This window comes from Anarrhichthys ocellatus, unplaced genomic scaffold (genome assembly GCF_004355925.1).
Source record: "Anarrhichthys ocellatus isolate YVR2014 unplaced genomic scaffold, GSC_Weel_1.0 scaffold17, whole genome shotgun sequence".
In the NCBI taxonomy this organism is placed as follows: Eukaryota; Metazoa; Chordata; class Actinopteri; order Perciformes; family Anarhichadidae; genus Anarrhichthys; species Anarrhichthys ocellatus.
In genome coordinates this window covers 4,010,629-4,035,355 of record NW_022280047.1, presented here as the reverse complement: position 1 = coordinate 4,035,355, position 24,727 = coordinate 4,010,629, and the positions used below count along the sequence as shown (strand labels likewise).

The following is a 24,727-nucleotide window of genomic DNA, read 5'->3' as shown; positions in this document are numbered from 1 at the left end:
AAGCAATACTTAAAGTTTAGCGTTATACGAAATGAACAGGGCTATAATCATGACAGACAAAGTACATGAACATTTGTATATTTATACACAGATGTTTATAAAATTCGAATTGTTCAACATGCTGTATATCAACAGGGGTTGATTTTTAATATGCGATGACAAAATGCAAGATTCATGCTCGCGTCCCTGCCCTGTTGACTACAGTTAAGTCATTTTTAGTCTATGTAGCTGCATAATGAGACATATTTTTCAGGTCTTTCATATTTCTCTACTTGCATTAGAATGCAAATGAAAGCATAGTTTAAGTGCAGATTCACCTTCAGTCTCTTTGTCTTCTCTTATCATGCCTCCTCTTTTTTTTTTTTTTTTTTTTAAATTCTCCTCTCCTATGCTCCGCGATCACTCTGTCCCTCGTTGCCTCCCCTGCTCACAGAAATAGCCCTCTCCTCTGAGGTAGAGAGTTGAACAGAGGAATGCTCCTGAGGCGTTGGTCTTTATTTTGAATGGTCGCTGGGTTCAGACCTCTGCTATGTTACTGACACAGTGGTTTTCCAATACGGGACGGACTCATCTAGTGTCCAAAACCTCAGAGAATAACACAGACATTTGGCTACCGCTACATGCCAACCCTGTTTCAGCTGTCTAACTTTCCTCTCTCTCTCCCCTCCACAGACTGCTCCAGCGTTATAAGCCGAGCAGAGCTCCAGCGAATGCCCGTGCAGCGATTGTTGGGGGACGGCGAATCGTACGTGGCGCTGGCGGTGGAGACGGCTCTGATTGGCTTGGGCCAGCAGCGGGTGATGCCCGACGGGCTGTATGCTCAAGAGAAGGTGTGTCGCAACGAAGAGCAGCTATTGGCCAAGCTGCAGGAAGTGGAACTGGACGACTCCCTGGTCAAAATCTTCCGTAAACAGGCCGTCTTTCTGCTAGAGGGTGAGGGAGCTAACGGATAATATTTCACCATCACTGGCCCTTTTATTTCATTTACATCTCCCAGCAGTCTCCACACATACGGACACACAGAGACACCCTTCCTCTGTCTTCCTTTTCTCTCCCTCCCACGCACAGGGGCCTACATATTCTTGCTAAAACAGGAAAAAACACATTGGACTCTGTCTCACTATTTATTATCCTTTCATTTTGTGGTGCAAATAGAGGCTGAGCTGCCCTGGGCCAGACCAAAATGAGCTCTTTACACAGTAACACCAGGGGTATTGTGTCAGCACACACATGCGTGCACACACAGCAGTGTGTACATTTACAGGACTGGGGCTGGAGCAGAGTGAGGTTTGGTTATGGGAAAGGGAGGAGGGGGAGGGGACACGTCCTGAAGGGGCTCGGCCCAGTCAAACCCCACTCCAGTCCCCACCCTAACCCCAGCCCTGCCTCGGCCCCGGCGCGACCACCCACCTCTGGCTCCGTCCCTAATAGAGCACCAGGCTCTGAGGCCTCTGCGGGCCCCTGGAGGCTGCAGCCGTGCCACTGTGTGATGTGGTCTGTGGCTTAGGAGCCTGTTGGGGTTTAAAATAACCCACCAGAGACGAGGGGAAGTGCAGGAAGAGGTGGGGGTGGGAGGGAGTGCGAGGCGCAGTCTGCACACACAGGACCATATGTTTTTTTGACGTCACAGTTTGTCTTAATGCCGCGTGGCTTTGTCGCTTCCTGGCTGCGAGGGATGAGTGACTCCTCAGGGTGCTATGGAAAAAACACAGAATAATAATTCACTTGTTCTTTGTTATACTGTATATATAACATAAACCTTAATACAATACCATAACATTAATTGACCTGAGGAGATAATTGTATTATTAGTGAATTTCTTCCACTTCTTTGTTCCGTCATTAACTGTGTGTTCTCTTTCTCTTTGGAGCAGCTGGTCCGTACTCTGGCCTTGGAGAGATCGTCCACAGAGAGAGTGTTCCCATGCACACATTTGCCCGCTATCTCTTCACCTCTCTCCTACCTCACGACGCTGAACTGGCGTACAAAATTGCACTGAGAGCCATGCGGTAGGTCCCAAGTGTGTGTGCGTGTGTGTGCACCTGTGTGTGTTGCTGTCATCCTGTCAAAACCTTGCAAATCACTATTTATTGATTTTCATTTGAAGATCTTGGGATTAAGCAAATCCTCCGAAGTTTGGGCTAATGGAGCCTTTAAAAAAAATGACTACGTAAAACTCTTAAACATGGTTTACTTTGCAAAGCAATTTATTGTGATCATCTGACTTTTAACCACCTGAAACTGGAGGATCACATTCAGATTTGTAAGTAACTAGCTTCACAACAAACAAAAGTGATCTCTCCTGTTCCTGCATGCTCTCCCGAACCTTAAAAGTCAGTCATCGTGGCTGAATCATGGTTATTATTGGAGGATGGTAAAAATATAGAGCATTTTGTCCATGTGTTTACGTGTGTTTAGTTGGGGGGGGTCTGCCCCGTTTGTGGATCTGACTGTGCGTTTTCTATGTGATCTCTCTATATTAAGCTCCTGCTTGTATTCATCTGTGGACAATGTGTACATGTGTATGTGTGTTAATCAGTCTGCGCTGCTGTGTTTTGATGTTGTGACTAGTGGGAGCTGGATCAGTGAATATTAATTACATTAATGAGAGTGTAATTAGTGTGGCTGTAATGAGGAAGAAGCACACACACACACAGGGAGAGGGCAGTGTTGGAAAGATGTTTGTTGTGTTTCTACAAAGCTTAGAGTGCATCGCTGAGAAACTGGCAAATGATTAGTGAATGTATGATAAGTGCGTTTTTTTGTCTTCTTCTTTCTGGCTCGTACCATCGCGTGTCACAGTTGGACAAATGTGGAACAAAAGGATGACAAACGCATCATTCACACTTTCCTCCAGTTAACCAGTTAGGAGGCGTCAGGGGTTGAAATAACCCAAAACATCACGGTTGGCTTTCTGTGTGGTGTCAAGGTTGCGCATCCAACCGCTGGGTGCCCCCCCCCGCCTCTAAACCCGAGTCCCAAACCTGTTTTCCCTGAGTCAGCCGCTCCCCTCCCTGCCTCGTTACTTCCCTTCACCTTCCCCATTTCCTCCCCTCGCCTCCTCCATCCTCACTCTTGTGGTGTGAAACTGGCGATTTAGAATAATATGGCCACTTATGGGTGCTCCTGGGAGCCAGGGGTGTCTACTCAGCACATAATGAATGTGTGTAATGTAGCGTAGTGTAATATGATAGCATATACCTCCCCGCTCCCACGGGACGGCGGACAGTTAAATATAGAGGAGGTAAAGGAACCAGGGCTATTTTAATGGATCCATTATAACACTATCATTGATACAAGGAGAGAGAGAGAGAGAGAGAGAGAGACTCTCGCTCATTTACACACACACACACACTGTTCGACTTGTTTCTCTGTTTGTCTTCTCCTTCGCAGTTGCTCTCAAACCAATTTCTTATTTTTTTCTTCTTTAACACGAGGAAGTCAGACGGCCTCCATACATACACCAATGCATATCCAGTATTTTAAAGTGTGTGTATGTGTGTGTTTGTGCACGTAGTTAATTAAAGCGTGTGAGAGCAGCATATGCTGTGAGATGGTCTTGGTGTGAGCGGCCAACACAAAAACAGAGGAGCTGCCTACTTGGTTCACGCGCTGCCCAGAATTTGACTGCAGCCACAGAAGAAGAAGAAACTCGCTGCCTCTCCAGAGACTGTCCTTATTGCAACTCTTTAGAAGCCAAAGAGGCAAATCCCTGCCGTCTGTTTTCATATGAGATTTCCATATGAGATACGAGTCTTCCAATGCTAATGAATCTAAACCCTCGCTGTATTCCACAACCTTTGATCCTTTTTTAATTTTTATTTTTTTAAATTTATTATACTATGTTGATAACTTTAAGGGGGAAATTTGTCTCTGCATTTGACCCATCCCTGTATATAGGGAGCAGTGGGCTGCCAGGATCGAACCGTTGACGTTCCGGTTGCCAGACAACCCTCTTAACCCAGTGAGCCACGGTCACCCCTCAATTTCCCCTGCTTAATCCAGAATCTTTGAATGTACAGCGCTGTATATTGTAGCTGTAGTCTGGGGATAAACTAATACAATGACAAGCTGGTGACACTCGCAGGTAGCTGACATGTCTTTTTCTATATGTTAGGCCAACCTGTGTAGCCCTACATAGTCTGGTACCCCATGAAAGTATAAGTATAATATAATACTTTTTTGAATATTTTCATTACTTTAAGATGCAAATTGTATTATTTGAAAAAACTTCATATTAAAATGCAGGGAATCCATTGTTACAGTAGTGGAGGCCGTATTTTAATTATTTTCCAAAGTTAGAGTAGCCGTACAACACTGTAAAAAATACTCCATTACAAGTAAAAATCCTGTATTCAGTTATTCTATTATTAATGTATCATTACTGACGCTTAACATGTAAGCAGCATTTCATCAGCGTCTGGTTGAGGGGAAGCTAAATGCTACACATGGTCTTGGGTAGTCTCGCATCATATTTTATAAACTGATCCTATGCTCTGTGAATAGAACCCGTATCTGAAAAGTGACCAGTAACTACTGCTGGCAAACAGATGGAATGGTTAAAAAAAAGTATACTATATTTTCCCTCTGAAGTGGAGTGGAGTTTTACAAAATGAAGTTGTAGCAAAAAGTAGAAATACTCAAGCAACTCAAGTGAGAGTACCTCAAAATTGTTCCCTAATTACTGAGCTTGAGTGTACTTGGACACATACTGTAACTGATGATACACCGATGATAATCATTTTAATGACGATGATACTAGTGACACTACTTCTACTACTAATACCAATAATATATGTTTTCTACACAGCAAATCAGGAAGTCCTCACTGTCAGGTGAAAATCTCAACTATGTCAGTTCTCTGTGATAAAAAGCCTTATTTTTATCGTGCATATATATATATATATATATATATATATATATATATATATATATATAACTTTTTATAAACAAAAAAAATACACAGAGGTCAAGATAAAAATAAGGCTTTTTATAACAGAGAACTGAGATGTTTGAGCTTTTCACCTGACAGTGAGGACTTCCTGATTTGCTGTGTAGAAGACAATGCTTCAGCCGAAGCAGACGTCATTTCAAGCATCCAATGCACTTAAGAGGGGTGAACTACAATGAGGGGTTACGTTTTGGGTCGTGCGGGACTTGATCCCTGCTGTCAGGCGTTATGAAGGGCTTTCAACTTTGGGCTTGTGTATACAGTGGAGGTATTCCAGCGGATGTGACGCTTAGCTGATAGATGTGGGCTTGATGGATTGTAGAAGTGAAGCGTGTTTACAGTCGGAGGGGGAAAGGAGCATGAGGTAGAGAGGTCAGTTGTCGTGGTGATGCTGACCAGAGCTCCCCAAGGGCCTCAGGATTTAGGTGAAAATCTGTCTCGACTGCTTTTTATCAACATCTCGTTCTTTCTTCCTTCGCTTTTCACTTCCATGGTCCCCTGCAGACTCCCTCCACATCGTCACCTTTGAGTATTTCTGGTACGATGAGCACTGCCGTGCTGCGTTCAGACGTGACAGGGTGCTACAGTGCCACAGGACCCGTTTGACATCAGAGCTGCCCCCCCCCCCCCTCCCTTAATGCCTCGCAGAGGGATCGATTGCCTCTTCCAGCTCGCTGTTAGTGTTTCATACAGCATTGATAATACCCAGGCATGGCAGTGCTGTGAAGACATACGAGTTTAATTTGATGTTTTAAGCACACTTGTCATTGAGTTGAGAGTTTGTATAGTGTTATTGCTTGGAGAAGATGATCATGTTTATAACCAGCATTCACCATTTTGCTGTAGTTTACAAGCTTCCTCAATGGGAATGCACCCATAGCACGATGTACTGTACTTGTGCTTAAAATGAATGCTTCAGAGCGGCCCATTACGATTTCTTTCATACACATTTCTTTATAAATATATATATATATATATATATATATTGCTTGTTTCTCATGGAACAATAGCCCAGTATGGATTTTTCTCCCTAACATTCAGAGGAGGTTATTTTTCAGCAACCCAGGCCTCTCAAGCTCCGATCCAATGGAGGCTTCTGGCTCTCTAGTGAAAACCAAACAAAGACAGGAATGTTGATGAGGCCTCCATCTTTACCCAGGGAACTTTTCTTTTTCTTTTTTTTTTTTTTGCTTTGCTACACACCAGGAATCTTCCAGAAGGCCCCAGTGTGATGGAAGCTTTTAGCAGCTCTTTAGATGTTTGTGGATTGAACCCGGCTGTTGCCACGGCTTCCAAACACCTCCGTTTTACACCAAGCGTCAGTGTTCGCACCCGCGCGCATCACGACCGGGTTTTTGTTACCCTCCCTCTCTCGCTCCGAGCCCCGCGTGTGTCCTCTCGGGCAAAAGCGAGTGAAGAAGAGGCTGTTTTTTGCGCATGCCTTCACTCGGGTGGCAACAATATCACATGCTCTTTGCTCTGAAATTGAAACTGGCATTTAGCATCACATTGCTTTTACCGGGCTGCTTTGATGTGTTTTCAAAAAGGGCAGGTGTGTGTGTGTGTGTGTGTGTGTGTGGGGGGGGGGGGGGGGGGGTGTGTGTGTGTGTGTGTGTGTGTGCTGGCACTCTTCATTCATGTGTGTCGGTATTTGTTTGATGTGTGTCCAGCCTTACGGGGCTGGAAGGTGAATTCCTTAATTTCCCCATGGACTCAATTAGCTTTGTGATTGGCTGAGAGAAGGCCAGGTTGTGCTGTCTTCTGAAGGAAAAAAGACCTTTGAAACTGAGGTGGGAGCGGAGGGAAGAGAAGTGAAGCAGAATAGGAGATGAGCCGGCCACAGTGGTAATGGCGGTGGTGCTGGCGAAGACTTGGCCCAGTCGGTATTATTATAATGAGAGAGACAGAGAGAGAAACTAGTGGAGCCCCTTCATCCACTAGCAGGTGTTGCACGGCTCTGACTTCATTATGACCAATTAGAGTGAAGAAAATACTAATTATACCTTGGTTTCTAGGTGATTAGATACTAGGCTGGAAGTAAATTGCAGGAATAGGCGAACTGTAATCCCCCTGTGATCACTAAAGCCATTTTCATTTTGAAGTCACTTTCAGACCGTCATAATGAAGAGTTTCTCTGTCTGTACAGTGTTTCTGTCTGTCTGATTTCACCGGGATTTTGATGATTCGTGGACCTTTGGTGTCTCTGATTATCATTCACTCTATTTCTCTGCCACTCTATCTTTCCTTTGCCTACGTTATTCTTTTTCATGCTCTGCTGAATGCTCATTTAAAAGTGAGCCCTCGCGTGGATCTCATTTTCCGTGTCTGTCTCTCCATCAGGTTGCCGGTGTTGGAGTCGACGGCCTCGTCCGGTGACCTGTCACGGCCCCACCACATCGTGTCCGTGGTGCCCAACCGCTACCCGCGCTGGTTCACCCTGAGCCACATAGAGTCTCAGCAGTGTGAGCTGGCCTCCACCATGCTCACCGCTGCCAAAGGTGCGGAGATATTCGCAAACACACACAGGAACCAAACGCACATTGCACACAGTAAACAAAAGAAAACAGTCCACGCTGCTAACTTACTCTGTGTTAGTGAAGGCTCTCGGATGAGTATCAGCAACAGTCTGAAGCGTTCCTTTTGTTCAAATCCCTTCTAGGTGACAGTCGCAAGCTGGAGACGGTCCTGGAGTCCATCCAGAAAAACATTCACTCCTCGTCTCATATCTTCAAACTGGCACAAGATGCGTTCAAGATCGCCACTCTGATGGACAGCCTGCCTGACATCACGCTTCTCAAAGTCTCTCTGGAGCTGGGACTGCAGGTACGGGAACACTTTCCTCCTTTGACTTTCTTGAAATGATAGATATTTGATCGTTTTTGTACAAGGACAGTTTACAGCTTTTGAGGATGAAATCTACTGCACACGTTCCCATAATGATTCGCTATGTTTGAGATCTGTGGGGTCCACGGAAGCACTTTGTGCTGGTGTTCATGAAATTTGAAAAGGTTGTGGTGGTGTTATCGTCTTGGAATGTGGGAACGTCGTAAGGGAACTGTATGTTCACCACAGGGTGCAGTTGTTCCTGTTAAACGGCTCTATATTCCTCCGTGACATGCAGCGCGATCACCAGGCCTCAAGACTCCCATGAGATGTCCACCTTATACCATTACAGATGCAACACTGTGTATCCTTTCACTTTCTGAAAATGTACGAAAAAGGGTTAAAGCCGACTTTTTTCCGTCATTTTAATTGCAGTCATTCTTTATTTTGATTGTGCTTTTTGTAAAGGGTGATTGTTGGTATTTGTATTTTACACAGACATTCCTTGACATCAAGCAAGCCTGTAGTGCTGTAGGAAACCAATCCTGGACTACATTCCTTGTAATGTCCCCACACCTATAATATAAGTATATACTTCGATGATTTGCTTGAGGGTCTGTCATCCTCATAGTGTCCCTCAGTTACGAGATAGAAACGTGAAGTGAAACGGAGAGAAAGGTTTGAGTATCTTTGATGACAAGTCAACCACGGAAAAATGAGTCCCTGTGTAATGATCGTTGAAAATGTAATACAATCTGTGCCCTCAGTCATTCAACCATACCGTAGATGTTCCAAGTTTAATTTTGTTTCAAGTGTTTCCTCTCCAACTCACCTGTCAGTCTTTCTTTTCCATCTTCCTCAGGTGATGAGAATAACTCTGTCCACATTAAACTGGAGGAGGAGAGAGATGGTGCGCTGGTTAGTCACGTGTGCCACCGAAGTGGGTGAGTGTGCCTGGCCACCTGAATGTTTCTGCTTGATTCTTTCAAGACGCGCTCGATCTAATCACTTCGTCTCCCCATTTTCTCTTCACTCTGTCCCGTTCGTGTCTGCCAGGTGTGTACGCACTGGACAGCATCATGCAGAGCTGGTTCACCCTCTTCACCCCCACAGAGGCCACCAGTATCGTGGCCACCACTGTCATGTCCAACAGCACCATCGTACGCCTCCACCTGGACTGCCACCAGCAGGAGAACCTGGCGTCATCCGCCCGCACCCTCGCCCTGCAATGTGCCATGAAGGACCCCCAGAACTGCGCCCTCTCAGCTCTTACACTCTGTGAAAAGGACCATATTGCCTTCGAGACAGCCTACCAGATTGTACTGGACGCGGCGGCGACGGGGATGAGCTACACGCAGCTGTTCACTATAGCGCGCTACATGGAGCACCGCGGTTACCCGATGCGGGCGTACAAGCTGGCGACGTTAGCCATGGCCCACCTGAACCTCAGTTACAACCAGGACACGCACCCGGCGATCAACGACGTGCTCTGGGCCTGCGCGCTCAGCCACTCGCTGGGCAAGAACGAGCTCGCCGCCGTCATCCCCCTGGTGGTCAAGAGCGTGAAGTGCGCCACCGTGCTCTCGGACATTTTGCGGCGGTGCACGCTGACCACGCCGGGCTTGGTGTCGGCGCTGCACAGCCGCAGGAACTCTGGGAAGCTAATGTCCCTGGACAAGGCGCCGCTCAGGCAGCTGCTGGACGCAACCATCGGGGCGTACATCAACACCACACACTCGCGGCTCACACACATCAGCCCGCGCCACTACAGCGAGTTCATAGAGTTCCTGGGCAAGGCCCGGGAGACATTCATGATGGCTCACGACGGACACATTCAGTTCACCCAGTTCATAGACAACCTGAAACAGATCTACAAGGGCAAAAAGAAACTAATGATGCTTGTGAGGGAGAGGTTCGGCTGAGGGTGAGGCTGGGGGGGTCACCGAAAGCTCCCCTCTCCACTCTAGTACTTTTCTATTAACTTGAGTCTGCCTTTTGAACTTCTTTTGGACGTATAAAATAGACACGTAAAACGAGGGATGCGACTTGTAGAATGAAGCAAAATGAGAAAGGAAAAGATGACAAAAAAATCAACAGAGCCACAAGCGGTATTATTGTTCTTGCTGTTGTTATTGTTATAAACATTATTACTATTATTATTATTAATAATATTATTACTACTATGTGTACAGAAGTGTTTTTATTTTTCAGAAGAGAGGAAATTTGTCACGTTGTGAATGTTGTGTGTATTTCTCTACATGTGTGCGAGAGGAAAATGAAAAGTGAAATGGCTTTTTTTTTGGGTTCTTTTTATTTTTATGATTTAAAGCATCTTTATTTCCCCCCTTTTCCAGTGTATGTTGAGTTATATGTTGTCAAGTGGCTGAAGCCCTTTTACAATAGCACTCATGAAAAATATTAAAAAAGAAGAAGAAGAAGAAACAAAAAACTATGTCTCGGCATCCTCAAAGAGAAACTAAGGCTTTAAACCACACAGAGCACCTCCCTCTGTCCAGGCCCTCACCGGTGGGCGCTGGGCAGCACTGCACATCCCAGCTCGGCTCGGCTCGGCACAGCTCGGGTTAGCACTGACAGAAAGCCGCCATCAGCATTTCTTTAGACACAGCAGTAGCAGCAGCAGCACTTGAGCAGCCATTAGTTTTCTCTGGGTCCCAGGCACTAGCTCCATTACACACAACGCTCTTAGCTAACTCGTGTTGTTGTTATTGTTGTAATCCTCCCCTCCTCCATAACGATGTTTTTAGACAAGAGGGCAGTACGCAGGCGCTACAGCAAAGGCACATTACGCAAAGATAATAAGAGTATTATTGTTCTATTAATGAAATGTAGAACAGCTGTGATTCTTAACTAAATAACATAGTTGAAGTAGATACCCAGAGGGAGACGACTACCTCACGATACGGTATTGAACCTGCTCCCCTTTTTCTTTTCTCCTTTCCTGCTGTCATGATGCGTATACCATCTACTGTGTGATAGCTGACAGTTTTAATGAAACAGAAGAGTCACTGGTGAGACCAAGGTTACGAGGAGATGTGGAGTCAGACTCCCGCCAAGTGTTTCTGAGCTTGGCGCTGCTGCACGTCACTGCCCCGGCATCGGTACTTACCCCCCCCAAAAAAAACAATTGGCTCTAACAGACCTTGAAAATGTGTCAGTGTGTCAGTCCCCTTCTCATCTCCAACAGCCACCATTGTACGGTATTTTTCAGACCAGGCCAGTGTCATTTCCCTCTGTGCATGTGAATCATAGAAATTAGACTCTCTACTGTTAAAGTTCATTGTGTGGAACCTTCAGTAATTGTCAACCAGAACGTTCTCAGGGATTTCTCTACACAGGAAAAAGGCGGAACAAATGATCGACTGACTACAGGAAAAAAGACAAAAACGTGACACAACATGAGCGAGCATTTATTGTACTCTGTATATATGCCATAGTATATGTCTGAATATGGAGGATCTGAAAGTATATGTTAACTAATTTATACAGAGTATTCTATGTAATGTGAAATACTTGAAGCCGCTGTAGTTTGCTCTCTCTCTCTCTTTCTCTCTCTCTTTCTCTCTCTCTGGCTCTCCTTCTCTCTTTTGTCTTCTATTTTTTTATTTGATTGTTTTTGGTCTTTTTGTTGAAAACCGAACATATCAGAAGGACTAGACTGACCTTGCTTTTTGGACTCACAAGGCCTCATATGTTCATACTTGAGACGCTGGATCCCGTCATGAAATGCAGGTTGAGTCAGACTGGTGATGGCGGAGAAAGACATTGTTGTTCATTCCTGCTGAGCATAGAAAGAGGGAGGAGGTAGACTACTTGATAGGTCGATACACGTTTGAAAACACAATACAGGACTTGATTATGCATGTAAGCTGTTGCACTAGCCTAGTTTCCCATAGGATCCTACTGGGAAAAACTGTTAATGTGCTTTATACAGGACCTAATTGGAGGTGAATCTGGTTCAAAATCATGTATCATGTGTCCAGCCTTACATGCATTTAAGGCCTCTGCCTCATGTTGCATTAATACAACCCTTGTCAGAGTAACTTGTGTAACTCAACAAGACTCGTATTGATAATTATGCACAGGTTCTATCTAGCTGAGATTAAAGAAACAAGTCTCCTCAGATCTCCCTTTCATACACCGCAGCACTTCCAGTGTCTCCTCTGCAATGTTCAGCTGTCCTATCATTACTTGCCTTTTTTTTTTTTTATACGTCTGATTTTTCTTTTCTTTTTTTCTCTGTGCATCTCTTTTCTATCTTGTGTTCATTAAAGATAAAAGCAGCCTTTTCTCTTGCCTTGTCTTAACGCTTTAAAGTAACCAAACAGGAGATCTATCTAACAACCAAACGCGTTCTAAGAGGTGAGAGACGACCCACCTTGGTCCCAGCTTTAGTGTCCTTAATTAGTAAGTGAATGGCTGTGTAACTCATGCTTTAACAAAGCAATTCCTCACGTGTGTTTGGTGAAAAAATACGTTGTCCAGTGTCTCTTGTTCTCTTCAGAAACAATTTCCTCTGAGTCTTTCTAGCTGTTTTTTTTTTCTTCTTTTTTTGTTTGTTTGTTTGTTTGTGTAGGAATCTTTTGCTCTCCCATTTTATTTATTACAATGACCCATGTATACATGCTTATGAAATTAAGATTTGATACACCGATATCAATTTATTTATGTAACTAAATCACTGTTTTATAATCTTGTTAATGAGTCAATAATTGATTTTTTTTGTTTTTTTGTTTTAATAAAAGTTAGTTTTTTGAAATGTATATTCACTTCCTTCTGCTTTTTGTTTTGCATCCTGACCCAGGATTTTTTTTTTTTTTTTTTTGTGCAGCTGCACTTTGGTCTCCGAACGTGTGTCGTGGATTGTTACGGGACGCGGCCTGCAAGCTTGAAGGCGAGCATCGGCGTCAGGGCCGTTCAGATCTCCATCAAACAGCGGTGTCAGAAAAAAGCCAGAGAGGGATCACTCTCACTGGCAGCAGCTTTCATGCTGTCATCTCGGCCGAGCTGACGAGGAATATGAAATGAATCAATTGATATTCCCGTGGTCTTTGTAGCTTCTGTCAGGGAGCCCGGCTCAGCCAACCACAGTAACCTGTTTACATGCATCGAACACTGACGGTGGAGCCACAGGATGACTAAATCACTGTATGTTGTTTGTCAGGTGTGTGTGTGTTTGTACAGACATGTTTTTGCGTGTGCTCCTGCTTGTTTGCGTGCCTGTGTGTGCCTGTCTTCTTGTGTGTGTGTGTGTGTGTGTGTGTGTGTGTGTGTTAGTGTTTAGGCCTTTAAGGGAGTGAATGTGAACAGGTGGTAGCTCCAGACTACAGGAGCTCCTGACAGCAGTAAGGTCCCCAGACTCCCAGCCCCTCATTAAACATTGACACAAAAACACTGCAACTGTCTGTGTGTGAACAGTAATGAAGCGCAGGCGACTACACCGGTATACACACCGCAACTTCGCACAGCACGAGCTCTCAGTCCACGTGTGTGTGTGTGTGTGTGTGTGTGTCCATCTGTGTGCGCTCCTTAATGAGGCACATTTGTCCATAGAGGTGTCCGCTTAGATATTGAGGAATTCGTCAGGTTTAGCAACAAAAGCGCCTGTCTGCTGTCATTGGACAGACTGAGCTGTCCATTTCTTATGTGATGGATGCCTGCCTGTGAGTAATGGTGTGTGTGTGTGTGTGTGTGTGTGTGTGTGTGTGTGTGTGTGTGTGTGTGTGTGTGTGTGTGTGTGTGTGTGTGTGTGTGTCAGAGCATAAAAGCGCTCATGTTTGTGTGTATCCATGCAGGTAAGCGTACACTTGTTAGTGTGTGTGTGTGTGTGTGTGTGTGTATGTGCAGGAGACCACTTCCTGTGTGTCTGACCTGTGCTCAGGTCCAGTTGGTAATGACGTCCCTTGGGTGCAGCGCGGTGCAGCAGCCTCCTCCGGTCTGTCTTACTGTATACTCCTAATGACATCATGATCACACACCGGCCCCTTTCATGCCAAAAGCCCTCTTCCTCACCGTCACCATCAAAACTCCCATCTAGGGCGTTCGCGCCCTCTCTTGCACCATCTCTTTCACACACTCATGCCGACAACATCAAGGCCTAGACTGTTTTCCTGTAGAACTGTTCTACAGTTTCACCTATACAAAGCATATCTTCAAGTCCAAACCCAAAGCTAAGTGTTGGGTGTGAGATTTAAGACATGGGAAGTGCTGCAAAGCAAAATGCAGTGTACCTTTCATTATATCTTTACGTTAAAAGTCATGATCTGCAGATAACAGTGAGTCTCACACAGTTAGATCTACAGAGCGCTGGTTCTGCAAGTATGTCGTTCATTCCGTCTTGTCATTTGTTGTTTCAGACCCAGCCAGTCTTCTGCCCATTGGATCACCTTACCTGCGCTACCCCACTCATCTGGTTGTTGTTCCCTCATTAGTACATGCAGTATATGCCGGTTCTCTTCCTTTGTTCTCTGCCGGATTGTATTTGTGCCCTGTGCCTGTACAGCAGTGTGATTAGCCTGGATAACGCTCTGTGTTTATGTTATGGCCATCAGAAATCACATGAGAAATTTTTTCAGCCCCATTATGGCCTCAGCAGTCCATCCGTGATTTGTTCACTCAGCGCTCCCCGTGCGCCTAGTTGGAATAGTGAAAACGTTTTTTCTTCTACCTGTTATCCAGCAGCAGGATGCATCTTCAAAGGCCATTTCTAATCTAATCAACTCACAAATGTCTTTACTTTTTTATCTTGGAATTTACACAGAATGCGTTTCTTTGTTCTCTTCTTTGCTGGAACGCATTATGTCCGCTGTGCAGGCTGCAGCTGCGGTTTGTGGAAATATAGGATTACACTTCTGTCTATCTGTGGGTCACGAGAAATCCTGTTCGTAGTTGTGGACTCTAAATTCTGCAATACCCATGATCCTTAGCTGCAGTAGCTTCAAAGCACTGCTAGCTGCAAAATTCATCCAAAATGTAGCTTCCGCTCTCCGCTTGCCTTCGCTCCCTGTTAGTAACACGTTGCATGCAACAAAACTTTAAGACAGTGATTGGATGATTCTGACAGGAATACTCTTTGAGAGCTACTTGACTTTTCCAACATTTTATAGGCTTCTCACTTTGAATTTTAGCAGATATTTTCATTATTTGTACAGGTGATTTAACTATGTTTAACCCTTAGATGTCATCTAACAATGTTTATGAAGAAAATTACCGAAACTTCAGGACCCTGGATCCTGAAAAACAACTTCTCCAACGTCACAACTCTATAACTGGTATATCTGGGGTCCATGAATATGCTTTGCACCCCAGAATTCATCCCTATTCCCTCTCTGAAAACAATCTTTTCAGTACTTGTGGAGTCAAACCATCGAGGGAAAAGCCCACAGCCTGAACGTTTAGGGTATCTGAGAGTCTACAATGTTCTTCTAACACTAAGGGCCTTTGTGGTGCATCCAGCTTGCTGTCATTACAGTACAAAAAAAAGGATCATAGGCATGTGTTCTTCAACACAGCCTGCAGCATCAGCCCGGCTACCACAGGGACTGTCTTCCTTTCCTCCTCTTCTTACAGAGGGCCGCTGGAGTTTGATCTCCTCTCTCCCCCTCCATCAGCCCCGAGGCGTCTGATTAAATGCTAATTAAAGCCGTTAGCGCTGCTATCACCACTGCTAACTCCTCTCTCTCTGTCACAGAGATTAATGCCCCTCGTTCATCATCCCACCTCGCCCAGCCCGAGTACCTGCCCGGCGCGCAAAACCTGATCAAGTCATCAGCCCCCAAACCCCTCCGCTCCGCTCCCTCCCAGTGCATGAAGATGGACGAGGGGTTTAAATTTTAATTTGAAAATTGCCCTCAATTATTTCTGCGGCGACCACTTGCAGGAGCTTCTCATGTGGTTGAGTGGAAAAGGGTTACAGCAGCGGGTCAGTGGCTGTGATGAGCGATAAGGGGACATTAATAAGAAAGGCAGAGGTTCATTTAAAAGCAGAAAGGACAGTGGGAGCAGCTTTCTCATTATTTAACTCCCCCAGCTTTATTTAAAGGACTTTATTTAAGGATACCAAGTTAATGTGTCCTCCAGGACAGACGGTTAAAGCGCCTGACAGAGTGAGAAAGTTACGGCCATAACTTACACCCTGAGCACACACTGTGGTGCCATCTTTTTTATCCCTTCTGACATTCTCGCCGTTTTCAGGCAGAGCGGAACGAGCCGCGGAGGGACATAAAGCGTTAGAGCAAAGTTACACACATCATTTCATTTTATTCTTTCACAATTTCTGGCCCACAAATGTTTTATTGGTTCCAATATTGGTAATCAGTATAAGCTATTGGAAGATATTGAGCTATGTATAACAAGTCAGCCAAATGTCATTTGAATTACCACCAGATCGGGGGAGCTGGGTCCTGAAATGTGCTGCTACTCTGCAGGGCCTCATCCGGTGTTTGTTTTATGCATATCGTTTTTACTGAATTGCGCTCTTGACTCTTTCACAACAAAGTTTTTCCTCTTTTTTTTCAAATGCACCTCACAGCAAGCAGTGTGAGTAGTTAGTTTCCCTTTCAAAGGTCCTTAATGTCAGCCTCTTGATGGGTGAGTTAGGATATTTTTGTTAAAAAGCTGAGAACCAAACGACTTGCTCGACGGTTATCCCCGTGCACCGTGCCTGCTTCCCGGCCTCAGCCGCAAAAACCTGAGCCAACAGTGCTGTCGTCCAATGATTCCCAAGGACAATTAACAAATACACAGTGATTTATGCACCTGCGACCCCCGAGTGCTCCCACCCGAAAATACTTTCACTTCATCTCTCACTGTTATTGCCAACACTCTGCCGGATGCCTGTCCAAATGCTCTAAATCCGTCTGCCAGTGTTTATAATGTCACAATGAATGCTGAGAAATGGAGGAAAAACCTACTTGGCTCCTCTTGTCCTCGCCTAATATGTTTCATAGAAAGAACGCAAACATGCAACAGGACCTCACGCCTACTTTGCATTTGACTTTTCTATGGTATGGCAATGGCCCACTTTGATAAGGATGGAGATGAGTTTTGAGCTGATAATGACGTCAGATGCCCCGTAGTGTGGCATTTAATAGTGAGGGCAGCACCGCAGAAATAAACAGCACCATAGTCAAGGTTAGCAGGCTTTACAGGTGGAGAGACGGCTTCAACATTCCACCGCTGGTTGATTAAAAGCCTAAATGAGTAACAGCGTGGTGTCCCGCACTCACTCCATCATCCACTGTGCTCTTTTTTTCCCTTTTTCTTTCCGGCAGCAGGCAGCAAGCGTCCGGCGAACAAGGAACAAAGAAGGGGAAAGAGAGAAAGAGGGATGGAGCGACAGGAAGAGGAGAGAATGAGAGCATATATCAAGGCCGTTTTCAGTGACATTTGTGCTCTCGGTGTGGAGAGCCACTATGAATATCAATATGAACCCATGGAGAGGAAACATAGTCTTTTTTCTTTTTCTTCTCACTGGGCTATTCATGCACACAAGAAATCTATTCAAGTCAATGTAATGGCCAATCTCGGGGCCTGTGCATGGCTGTGTGAACAGCTCTAGATCTTCTCCCTCCCTCTCATGAGTATGGCTGGGCTTGTATTAGTGAAAAACACTTTACGTCAAGTGCAACTGTGGCGAACACTACAGTATGTAAATCAGAGTGGATTAAACTCCTGCATGAGTAGAGCTCGACGGCACCAATCAGCGACAGCAAGCAGCCAACAGTTTTCCCTGTATCACTGTTGGTGTTTTCACACAGCCTCTCCTCTCCTTTCCTCTCCTCCTTCCTCCTCTCCTCCTTCCTCTCCCTCGTCCTCCTCTGGTGCTTAGAGATACAGAGTCAAAGGGATGCAAATCTACCCACTTCCTTCCTCCCCTCCCCCATCTGCAAACACAGATAGCCTCGGGCCAGTCCCAGGCCTTTCTATATGCAGAACCAGTGACAGGAGTTACACACCATTCTCCCCCTGTAACAAACTGTTCCCTCCCTAACAAGCCTCGCTCTCACTGGGCTGCATGTGTGAAGCTGTGTGATTGGTTTGCTACGGTAATAACAATACGGGAACGGTGTGCCGGCTGCCTCTTCCCTTTTTGCATGTGGGTCTTTAACGCCTCCTCTCTCCTTCCCTTCCCCACTCACCTTTTCGTGAGCGTATGAGAGAGAGAGAGAGAGAGAGAGTGTGTGTGTGTGTGTGTGTGTGTGTGTGTGTGTGTGTGTGTGTGTGTGTGTGTGTGTGTGTGTGTGTGTGTTCGCTCTATCTGCGTATGTGTGATTGTGGACTGTTGGCTCCAGGCTTATTACTTTAAGTTGTCTCCAGCCCCAGCACTAATCCCTGTCTTCTTCTGAGAGGGATAACAATAATACAACAAGATCCAGAGGTACTAATGAAATCCTATCAGGTTTCTGAGTCTGAATGTCAGAGAGAGAGGTAGAGAGAGGAGACGGAGAGGGTGTATGAAGTATTGATTGAGTGGAGGCCCAAGTGCGCGAGAGAAATAGAGGGGGGGAAGCAAGGAGGAAGAAAGAGAGGCAAGGAAGAGTGGTCATGAAGAGAGAAAACAGTTCTGAGTGAATGAAAGTGAGATCGAGGTTTGAGGAGGAACAAGGTGAAAATAATCAGAGAGAGAGAGAGAATGAAAGCAGGACGAGAGCGAAGAGGATTTATGCCAAAATAAGAGATTAAGAGTGAATGCGAAAGTTGGGTACGAGTGGAGACAGAATGTTTTCTCTTCAGTGACTGAGCATGCGGCAGCTAAAACACATCAGCTCTGACTTGAATAGGTTTCAGACCCAGACCAATTCTCCCTCTGCGTCTCCGCCAGACCCACCATTCGCCCCTGGGATTGAATTAGGCCTGCCCCATTATACAGTTGCCATGGGGACCCTGACACCTCCACTGACGAAGTGAGAGCCACGCAAGGCTGAGTTGCTGATCAGAATGTGTGTGTGTGTGTGTGTGTGTGTGTGTGGGTATCACTCAATTTATGCACATGTTGAAATAATTGGGTGCCTTTTGCTAATCTTCGGCTCATGTAAATTCCTGATTTTTATTCATCAGCCCTTTCTTTTTTTGTATTAATTTGACTTGCAAGTTTTATGGTCAAATCAACAAACACAAACATTTTATCTCTAAAATGTGAACTTTTCATGAGAGAGAAAAAAATACATTTTTCAAATAATTACAATTTTTTAAATTTTTTTATTTAGCCTTAAAAAGTATAATCATTTCCTAAACCAATAAAGAACATTAGTCATTCAGTGTATCTAAAACATACAACATCACACAATTTGGAAATAGGTGGTTTTTAGTGGACAGTGGCAGAAAAATACTCAATACCATGAGCACAATCAACAAACTAATACCCAAATAAGGACAAAGAAAGAAAAACAGCTGGATGGACTCTACCCTGGTTTACAATATAAATAAAACCAAATCATCTTTATGACACTACAAGCACCATGTAGTCATAAGTAAAATCACACAGCCTCCTAGTCCCAACATATAAAAACGGCCCCCATGAGAGTTTTTCCCCTGGGATCTTTTCCCAAGTGTATAACAGCTGTCAATTTTCATTTTCGCAAACAAGATGGTCATGTTTTATTCCCAGTCCCCAAAGCTGCATTGTTAGTTTGTTTTTTGCCACTTGGTGGCAGAACTCCTCAACAAGCTGAAAATCTAGATGGCCATAGTTTATATGAATAACGTGTTGGCAAACAGCTGCCATCGACCAGACACCGAGCAACAATAGCATTACGTTGGAGTGACGCTTTGGGCCATATGACTCTAGTATAGACTCTCCTTGTCTTTTAGCTCTGGTCTGGTCTCCACCTGGCCGTTTAGCTGCTAAATGAAGCCCTATGTTCACCAGCGAGATGCTAGCTCTGTCTGTCTGCTGTTTGGTTCTCGGCAGGTAGCGTTCAGTGTTGATAAGAGCATTTTTGCTAAAAAAAAAAAAAAACAAGTCCGCTGGAAACCGGGTCAGTAAAGTCACATCTCGTAAAACCGTAACAATGTGCTGAAAGATGCTAAAAAACACTCCACATAGAGCTGAGGGGATCTGCAGAGTTGGGTGATAATTATCTGTGGGTTCATCACTACAAACAACCCTTTCACATTACAAGTACTCAAATGTTGATTTATAGCTTTAAGAATCAGTTTCCTGGCTAATACCATTATCAATGTCTTTTGTAATAAGGGTTAAAGTATCCTCCTTACAACCCCCCAAAATTTTACTTTCCGTTTTGTAGATTGGCTTGGACACTGCACTTATACATTTCTGAAAATTTTCCCAAAATCGGAATTGAATCATTTGTTAATTTATACCTCAAGTTTTACTTGTTTTACTTGTGTCCCCTGAGAAAACCAGCGCTAAAGAGATCACAGTTAACCACTTATAACATCCTCACACACACATAAACAAATGGAAGGATGCTGAAATCAGATACCTTCGTCCGTCTCCACACATTGGAATTTTGTCACCAACGCAGTTCTAATGGATGGCCAGAGAAAGGATGCCACCCACAGCACCATCTGGCTAATGCTCCGTCCTCTGCTTATGAATTACGCTAAATTGTGCCCAGGAGAGAGGAGCCACATGTTCATTATGAAAGCTGCAGGGGTATTAGAGATCCCCTGAGTCGCACCAAACGAGCTGCATGTCACAGGACGGTGTGACACACAACACGGTGCCATGAAGGAGAAAAAAAAAAAAGATACAACCTTCTCCGGATTTAATAGGACGTATTTATCGGGCAGCTTGTCTGAGCTCTGACAGGGTTGGTTTTCTATTGTTTAAACTATGATCAGCTGTTCTGTCAGAGCAGAAAATGTTTTGTAGGTTGGGCGAAATCGAGAGAAACTGCACTGACGGATGTCCCCCCCCGACACCAAGTGACACCTGGACCTGAATTGAAACACGGTAGCCATTTTGCTGCAAAATGCTTACAACTGCAGCCAGTGTGCGTGAACTACCATTAGGTATCTTTATCTGTGTCTAGGCCATCATGAGACCAGCCTAACAGCATCTGTCAGTCCCTGCATAACCCCCTCTGGTACCATTAAAGGACGGGCCCCCTCAGTAAAGGAACCGAGGCTGGAGAACCCAGTGGGGACCCATAGGAAGGTATGGAGAGAAATAAAATGCTCTGCTGTTTTTTTTTTTCTTCTTCTTCGTCTTTTCTTTTTCCATTCCACCACGGTGTGTGCCATGCATCGCCATGCAGGCAGATGGGGGAGGTGGAGGTGGAAATAAAACATGCATGAGTCGCCTGCAGCCCAGGAAAATAATTACTGTCATTTAGTAGACATGTAGAGGAGAGCAGCGCAGCCCAGTCTGCCCACAGTACAGCGCCACACCGCCTGCATACCGATGAACTGGAGGGTGAAAACAGAGGGGGAGGGACGAGAGTTGTGTGAGAGATGGCACAATGTTTCCTTTTGTGTTGTTGTTGTTGTTGTTGTTGATGGTAATAGATGCTGTAGTTTATTTTGGGGATGTTTTCATCTGTCACTCACAGCTGACAGAATCCTTAAACTGTTGCAATCTAAAGAAATTAAAACAAAAGAGGCTCTTGCTTTCATCCGTCTCCCTTCTCATAGAAGTTTCAACACAGCTTGATGCATTATGGAGCGCTTCTCCGGGACCGTTGGTCTCAAAGGACACAGGAAGTACAGTATATTTCTCCAAAGATCAGAGAACAAGATTTGACCTGTGTCTTGGCTGAGGCTAAATCATGTGCACCTTCTCTCTCTTTTGCTCTGTCACTCATCTCCTCTCTCCCGCCTCCTCCCCCTCCCCCTCTTCCTCTACATCTGCCCATCTCCTTCCTTTCGTCTCCCGCCTCTCCTTTGCCCGGAGTCAGACTGCAGCACAAAATTTATAGAAAGTGGAGGGATGCCAGTGGAGGTCAAATGCGTGAACGCCTCCCCGTCTGCCTCCCCTATCATTCTTTATGGCTGATCTAGTGGCGGAGCCTTCATTACCCTGAATTATACGCTGCGATTATTACCTCTCCCCCCGGCCCATGCATGCAGGACGGCCGTGGCCTTATCATCTTATCATCTTACCCAGGAGGAACGTAATGCAGGGACTCTTGATATACGGCGCAACATCTGCCTTCAACATGACTCCTCTGCGGATTTTTGAACTTTACATCCAGAGTATATGTGATGTATGTGGCTGCAGGATCACAGGCTTATTTGTGAGGCGCTATAGTGTGATTATTGTCTGATGGTGGTGTGGGTATTCCACATAGCTGTATCTGTACATTTAATTAGACTCACTGATCCCTACATGATGGGAAATTCTGAACTTATTCTCTCTGGCGCTAAAGCACAAACCTTTTTTATTTTTATTTTTCCAAGCCCTGTAACTTAGTCTGTCTGTTCCACCGCACCTCAAATATAAAAGTGTCTCCAATGTGTGTGAAGTGCAAAGCCCACATTCTGTTGGCCCCTCAGATGCTGCTGCTTCTACGTGCTTATTAGTTGTAGTCTTTTTTTCTTCCCATCTGTTTCTGATGTTCGGGGGGAAACCCTGCGTTGACCCGACTACAAAGAAGTCTGGTTACTAAACTAAATTCTCATCCTCATCGATCTTGATTTTTGATCTAATCGGCACAAATTGTATCCTGAAATTCCATCTGTAAAAATCCCTTACGTTGGACTAGCCTTGTTGTTGATCCTTTTCTCACCAACACACCTCCACTGCACATGTTTATTACCACTGAGGTGCCGGTGTGAAGCCTGATAATCTGGGAAATCAGCGGGGTGTTCAGATAGCAGACAGCGTTGGCTGCCTTGATATATTGTACTTTTTCACAACTCATTTTCGGGTGGGCGCACTGAGAGAACCTGTAAATATCAATGCAGGCACAGAGGGGGGGAGGGGGTAGCAGACAAGTGCTGGATGACACATGCAATGCAGCAGGCTTCATCATCTCGGCTACAAGTCAGAAATTTCTCTGGGGAGTTTGCAAAAGTTTTCCCTGACAGATTCCTTCCTGTAATATCTGACACAGCATCGCATTTCTTTGTTCTTAGTCAAACCTGAGTAGAACCAAATGCACACCAGGTGGAGCTGAGGGTGCAGTTATATTGCTTTTTCCATCTGAAGATGTGTCATCACCTAGTAATGTAAGTAGTATTATGTGAAGTCCTTTAAAGAAGTAAAAGTAAAAGTTGAAGTCATGTGTTTGTAATATTTTGTCCAACACATTTCTATCAAGGACAAAATAATAGAAACATCTCTCAGTGAAATCCAACACAATGCAACAGCACCTGCAGCTTTCAAACTGATGATTAACACCTCTCGGGCACAAAAACTGGTAGGATGTTATGCAGAACTGTTGTATTAGTTTAGCTGACTGTACTTAATGAACTGGAGTGCATCAATTAATTATTACTCATGCATTAACATTTAAGCAGCATTTTAATGTTGTAGCTGGTCAAGGCAAATTTTTATACGATAGTTCGTCTATAACAATGTCTCTCATTTTATAAGATGATTATATGGTTTAGATGAAAAATTTACATTGTAGTGTAACAAGTAAAATATTGTTATCAAATACATAACAATACAATACAAATGAAGTAAGACGTGCAATATTTCCCTCTGAAATGAAGTAGCGTATAAAGAACCATAAAAGTGAAATACTTAAAGGTGCTCTCTGGTGTTTCGGGCAAGGCAAGACAGTTTTAATTATGTAGCACATTTCCTTACAAGTAAGCTCAATGTGCTTTACATTAACTTACAGCGACCACTAACATTTAACAAAATAATTTAATAAATAGATACAAAAAAATCTACCCAACCACATGAAAGTGTAAAAAAGAATCCACTGACAGACACAAGCACAGACACACACATAGCAACAAGTCAAATGCAGCAAAGGAAGGTCCAAATGATCCAGATTTATGCAGCAGAGGCCGAGATATTCTGGCTTTTCATACTTTGAATAACCCTCCATAAACATTGGATCCTAGACAACCCACAATGCCACTGGATATGTCTTTCATTAGACCCTGGTGAACACCCATGTCTTTCAGACTCGACGCCTCCAGTTTGTAGAGCGACCATCGTCGGGGGGGGGCTTCTTCTCCGACTTCAGACACTGAGGCCCCTCCAGAGCCACAGAACTGACATTATAGGCTAAAACTGTTTTCAAAGGCTAAGCAGTGACAACGTATTATACATCCAACGCCAAAGTTTTTCAAAATCCCGCTCTCTACAATATGCACATGGCAACTACAACCCTTACTTTGTGTCCTCCGTATGTATCCTGTGTGTCTGTGTCACATGGGCTTCACCACTGCCCCCCTATTCACTCCAATGGGAGAAATAAACTTGAACACAGAGTCATTCTTTCGCCCAATAAAATGGCCTTTTTCAGAAATAAAATCCTCTGTCTCAGCAACGCACACAAATTTTCGTAATGCCAAATATAGCATTAGGATGGGAGGTGTGCAAACATGCTATGACCCACTTTGGACACAGTAAGTACCATTTCACACCATTGGTGCATCTTGTAATGCTTCATCACTTGACTCAAATCATGAGTTGCTGAAACGCTCAATGTGAGCTAACTTCCCAGGACAATGGTTTGTGTAATTGGTGCAGTGCCCCTTTAAGTAAAGTAGAGGTAGTTCAAATGTTTTATTAAAGTACAATATATGTTCCATCACTAGTGTGTCAAGTCAACTATTCCCTCCATTTTGGGGAGCAGGACTGCAGACTGAAAGTGAGCAAGCACAGCAGAAGGCCACGTAGCACATACAGATCATCCTCAGCCATCAGCTCCGTCAATGAGCACAACTAGAGAAGTTGTTGTGCTGTATCATGATGACCTAAGTGTAAGTACAGACTCAGCAGGGGGTTGTAGACAGGGATTTGGATGACACACACACACACACACACACACACACACACACACACAT

At 44.6% G+C, this 24,727-nt stretch overlaps 1 protein-coding gene across 3 annotated transcripts in view; it reads left to right on the top strand.

Annotated features, from left to right (window-relative positions):
* Positions 1–12,381, top strand: part of LOC116388368 (zinc finger SWIM domain-containing protein 6) — a 46,374-nt gene extending 33,993 nt beyond the window's left edge. For 2 of the 3 annotated variants that reach the window (XM_031856144.1, XM_031856143.1), the window contains exons 9-14: positions 673–933; positions 1,874–2,009; positions 7,292–7,449; positions 7,611–7,774; positions 8,637–8,718; positions 8,831–12,381. In XM_031856144.1, the coding sequence (XP_031712004.1) occupies positions 673–933; positions 1,874–2,009; positions 7,292–7,449; positions 7,611–7,774; positions 8,637–8,718; positions 8,831–9,696 (1,667 nt within the window). In that variant the 3' untranslated portion in view covers positions 9,697–12,381. The remainder of the gene's footprint in view (positions 1–672; positions 934–1,873; positions 2,010–7,291; positions 7,450–7,610; positions 7,775–8,636; positions 8,719–8,830) is intronic. The other variant, XM_031856145.1, reaches the window with a different exon arrangement.
* Positions 12,382–24,727: the final 12,346 nt, after the last annotated feature.